This window comes from Cystoisospora suis, assembly GCF_002600585.1.
Source record: "Cystoisospora suis strain Wien I chromosome Unknown contig_9588, whole genome shotgun sequence".
NCBI classification, from domain to species: Eukaryota; Apicomplexa; class Conoidasida; order Eucoccidiorida; family Sarcocystidae; genus Cystoisospora; species Cystoisospora suis.
Window position 1 is genome coordinate 1 of NW_027162362.1, and position 5,320 is coordinate 5,320.

Consider the following 5,320-nt stretch of genomic DNA (forward strand, 5'->3'; position numbering starts at 1 on the left):
GCCACACACACACATACACTCACATACCTGTACAGGCATATCACAAATAGAGGCACATATACATACTTCCCATGTATACCTTCACAAAGAGACTGGGGGGGCAGGAGGAGTGTCTCTGTATACGTATATACATATATATATAGTGAGAGAGAAGAGAAGAAATAGACGTAGGTGGTGACGGACAAGAAGAAGAAGAGAAGTGCTCCCCATGAAAGAGGAAGAATAGACAAAAGAGAAGAAGAATGTTTAAGAGGCAGGTCGTCTGTCGACTGAAATGAAGATGTGCAGATGCATGCAATGCGAACGAGACAAAAGACCCCTTGCTGACTGGTGGATCAGGAGCTGTTGATGTCTAGACAAGCCCAGTGTATATAGAAAGGAAGTAGAAAGGGGGAAGTAATATATGTATAGATGTATATGTGAGACAGTGTGTGTGTTGAAAGAGAAGAGTTAGAAGAGGCTCGTCTTAACATAGAAAGAGACGTAGTAACGATCGAGAAGAACCCTACGAATTACCCGGCAAAAGAAGGAGAGAAGAAAACAGGGGACGGACAGAAATAGATGGGTATAAAGACCTTCCATACCAACGCCTATTTATCTATCTGTCTTCCACGGAGCCTTCAAAATACATAGAGAGAGAATACACAGACAGACAGACAGGCATACATACACATGAAGACATTACAGACACTTGAAAGAGTACCGATAGAAAAATACACTGAAGATGGAGAGACAGATAGAGAAATCGACAGATCTGAGATAGACACGCAGATGAAAGAAAGAAAGATTGAAGAAGATAGGGAAGTAGATTCATAGATACATAGAGAGAGCAAAGATAGACAGAACGGCTAAAGATACATACGTAGAGAGCTGCGCCAAGATAGATAAGCACATGGATAGCTCGTAGCTTGAGGTAGAGGAATGTAGCCCAAGATAGATAAGACTTGAGTAGTCAGTTCCTTAGCTTGGGACTAACTAGCTAGCTAGACAGACTCCATCTCCCATATGAAGTGACTAAGGAATGAGTGAGAGGCGGGTGGAGTCTGGCTAGTCGTGATAGTAGTTGCTTTGTAGACGTACTTGACATGTGCAGGTTTGATCTCCATTCCGCCTCGATTCTTGGCATTTGCCTTCTTGACTATAGCAGAGAGGAGAGGCTCGATCACATGCGTTACGTGAGACCCCCCTTTAGTAGTACAAATACTATTCACAAATGACACCTGCTGAAACTGTCCTCCATCTGAGAAAATTACACATACACATATGCAGTCATCTATGCCATACATTCCCCAAAGATAGAGAGATAAGAAGATACATATTCACACATAGACGCATGGAGGGGGGGCGCCACAAAATACAAGGAAAAGACGACCTATCTCTCCAGAGATACAGATATCGCACCACACAGACCCAGACATAAAGGTATACAGATATATACACATACAGATGTATGAAAACTCCTGTACAGGCAGACATATCACGTATCTACTGCACGATATATATATATATAGGGAGAGATAGGTGTATATACTGACGCATACATGCCAGAGAGTGAGAGATAGTTAACTTCTTTTCTTCTTTTCATGGAGACTGTAGGGTATCAATTGATGTGAGAAAAAGTAAGAGAGTCACCAGCACGTGTATACGTACACCCCATGCATGAGGCTAAGACTGTCTATCCATCTGTCTCTGCATGTACCTCTTAACTTCTCTCTTGCTCTTCTCTCTCTCTTCACACACCGGGAACGAGGAGAAGAAGAAGGGAGGAATTAAATTAGCTAAGATACACACTTCAACTTTAAAGGATGAAAAGAAACATGAACGACATATATATATGTAGAAAGAGAGAAAGAGTCAGACAGATAGATGGAAGGAGAATCGCGTTGAATGAAGGAGTTCCAGGTAAAGGGTTAGATTCTAGACAAGCATGCGAAAAGATAGCGAAGGAGAAGGTACTTCACTTGAAATTCTCCACATGCGTCTAGATACATTCAGATATATACGTGAGAGAGAGAAGTAGATCTTGATACATACCGGTAGAGGAGATGACAACTTCCCATCTCCATTGCTTTTCATGGATTTTTATGACCTTCTTAATCTCTCCTTCTCCATCCGGACCGTCTCCATCTTCATCTACATTCTCTTCTTCTTCTGCATCTCCTTCTTCTCTCGTTCCCCCTCTTTTCTTCTTTCTCCCTTTCTTTCCTTTGCTCTTAGTATTCTTATTCTTCTTCTTTCTCGCACTTCCTGCCTCTTCCCACACATCGTCGTCGTCGGCGTCGTCTTCGTCTTCTCCCTCTTCGCTACTAGGATCATCTTCTTCATCTTCTCCAGCATCTTCTTCTCCTCCTTCTCCACCTCCTCGCTTCTTCTTCCCCCCCCCCGCAGTTCCTTTCTTGTTCTTTCTCTTCTTATCGCTACTTCCTCCTAAATAGAGATCTACATATTGAGAGAAAGAATTGACTTCGATACGCGAGCCATTGAGATAGACACGCACGCCAGATGTCCCTGCTAAATCATACGCGCGCTTTCGGAGAAGAGAGAGAATATCCGGCTCCCATCTAAACACAAACCAAACACATCAGGTGTACATACACCTCACATACACATCTCATAGCCGAAAAGATCCCACCTACCTAGACACCCATGATTTCTATCATAGATAGAAAGACCTATGGCTCTTCTGTATACATCCATGGATAGATGTTGTATAGACATAGATATATATGTAGATGTATTATATCTGGGGAGGATGCCCTGACGTCATTCGTGAGTACATAGAGCCATAGAAAGCGAGAAAGAGGGAAATACATAGAAATACGAAGAGAAAAAGAAAGAGATAGGCAATTCAAGAGAGAGAGAGAGTCACTGCAAGCTGTGGTGGATGCAGAGAATGGAAAGTTATCTTGCCAGTCTACGGACATTCACAACGCCACACACCACCCCACGGTGTACATACACCTCAAAATGAGCAACCATTCACATGTAGGTACATACACAAATCCATCTATCTATCTACCTATCTGTATGCTTACATAACTATCGATCTAGCTATACAAGAAGAGACATCTATATATATATATATAAATAAGCTGTAGAGAACCGCAGGCAGAGAGTGTGTAAAGAGGGTGAGTGAGCCTGTCTGTCCCAGAAGCGGCGTGATGCATGCAGAGAGGAAAAAAGGAAGTTTCATTGAGTGTGAAACCTGCCCTCTTGTCTTTTCTACAGAAGCTAATCGACGAGAAAAAGAAGAAGTGCTCCTATCTCCAATATACGTAGAGATGAAGAGGCGAAGGGTACATGCCCCCTCTCCGCTATCCATACATCATAGAGTAGACATAAAGACCCCCTAACTTCCTTTCACATACACATAGAGCTATATATATGTACATACGCATGCAAACATGTGTACATGAAACACCACATAAACATACATATACCATCACATATACATATATATAGATTGATATACATCTATCTACAGAGCGAGATGTGTCTCTTACCCTGTCATGCCGAACTTAGCGAAGTCAGGGATGAAGGAGATTTTGACAAAGTCGGTGCCGGGGTAGTTCGAAATCTCTGGCTCGGTCTTCTTTCCCATGTTGCCCGTCCACGTCATGCGAAACTTCCTGTTAAAAGAAAGAAAGAATGAGAGTAAGTGAGAAAGAGAGAAGGAGAGGGATAGACAGGAAAGAAGACAAAAGAGAAGAAACATATTACATACTTAGGTGGATATACACCCGGGTTGACTCTAGTCGTCGCTTCCCCTCCTCCTGCGCTTATCCGTGCAGACATATATATACATATAGATATATATTTATCTATAGACATTCATTTGAATGAATACATATTTGTTTATACATACATATACTCTCTATACATATACATGTATATAGATGTATGATAGGAGTAAGAGACGCGATAAAGACAAGGAGGAGTGAGATACGAGAGGGGGCTGGCGGCCTCAGTAGATTCTCTGTATTATGTCGACGGCATGTGTTGAAAGCCCCCCCCTCATGCATAGAGAGAATCTGCACATATAGATGACAGGTATCTATGTACGTACATATACAAAGATCGCACCTCTCGGTAATGATGCATGCATTCAGTGAACTCTAATTCGTATACATCTATGTGTATATACATATACAGTGTATACAAATATATATATATATATATACATGTACATATATATGAATATATGCAGTAAAGTTAAGAGACTAGACCCTCCGTCCATCCACACAAATCTCCACAGACATATCGCTTCTCTCTGTCCTTATTTATCTATCTATCTATCTACCTAGATATATATCTATCGATTCATACCCGTATACAAATGAATACATACACATACATATTTATATATATAGCTAGATAGAAGAAGAACGCCTTCAGGGTAAGACAGAGAGCTCGCCCAGTCATTCACTAACTCTACATACATAGATACATGTCTATATACATAGAGATCCAGATACATATAGATCTACGGAGGAGTGTATGTGCAGTGTGCAATCCTTCCTAAGACTAGTGAAGAGCAGGCAGAGCCATCTATTATCCTGAAGAAGATGACGACTAACTAGCACAATTCTCATGAGAATAGTGATACGAAGAAAAATGAGAATGAGCCCCCTCCTCCCCCTCCACCTTGTCCACCTCAGTGCTGCTACTGACGAAGAAGAAGAAGATTCCAGGATTTCTATCTGTAGGTCACTTTTCTTCTTCTTATCATTACTACCAGAGTACCTACCCTCTTCTCTCTCTTCCTCTCGCCATGCAACCACAGAGACATTCTCTTCTTCTCCTTCTTCTTCTTCGCATTCTTAACTCTCTTTTTCTTTCTTTCTTGCTTGCTTCTTTTCTGCACCCCCTTTCTATCCTACATCTGCATTCTATGAACCTCTCCTCTATCCCTTTCATTGACTATGTGAGATAGGTTTCTACATAAATAGTGACATTTCCTTCTTCTTCGTCTTCTTCACCCTCTTGTCTAGCTAGTTAGCTAGCTAGCTAGCTGGCTGGCTGGCTTACTTTTTTCTTTCTCCATCTGCACATTCGACGGTGAATTCTTGACTGAAGATATTCGTGAGTTTGGCACCGTAGCCATTCCTTCCTCCTGTGACGCGACACTCGCTGTCATCGTAATTGTCGCTCGTTAAGAGTTGGCCGAAGATCATCTCCGGCACATACACCTTATGAACCTGATGAATCGCCACTGGAATGCCTACGCAATAGAAACACAGAGAGAGAGAGAGAGAAAGAGAGACAGAGATAGGGAGACAGAGAGATAAACAAATGTGGATAGATTGGAGATAGATATCCC

General features: G+C 41.8%; 1 protein-coding gene across 1 annotated transcript; it reads right to left on the bottom strand.

Moving 5' to 3' along the window:
* Positions 1-590: 590 nt before the first annotated feature.
* CSUI_011086 (dna topoisomerase) lies at positions 591-5,225 on the bottom strand (the record flags this gene model as incomplete). Its single annotated transcript, XM_068071187.1, has 5 exons — positions 5,029-5,225; positions 3,504-3,629; positions 2,035-2,561; positions 1,081-1,240; positions 591-618 (listed from the first exon to the last, which is right to left on the bottom strand). The coding sequence occupies exons 1-5, from the start codon at positions 5,172-5,174 to the stop codon at positions 591-593; spliced, it is 987 nt and encodes a 328-aa protein (XP_067916837.1). The 5' UTR covers positions 5,175-5,225.
* Between the last annotated feature and the right edge of the window lie 95 nt (positions 5,226-5,320).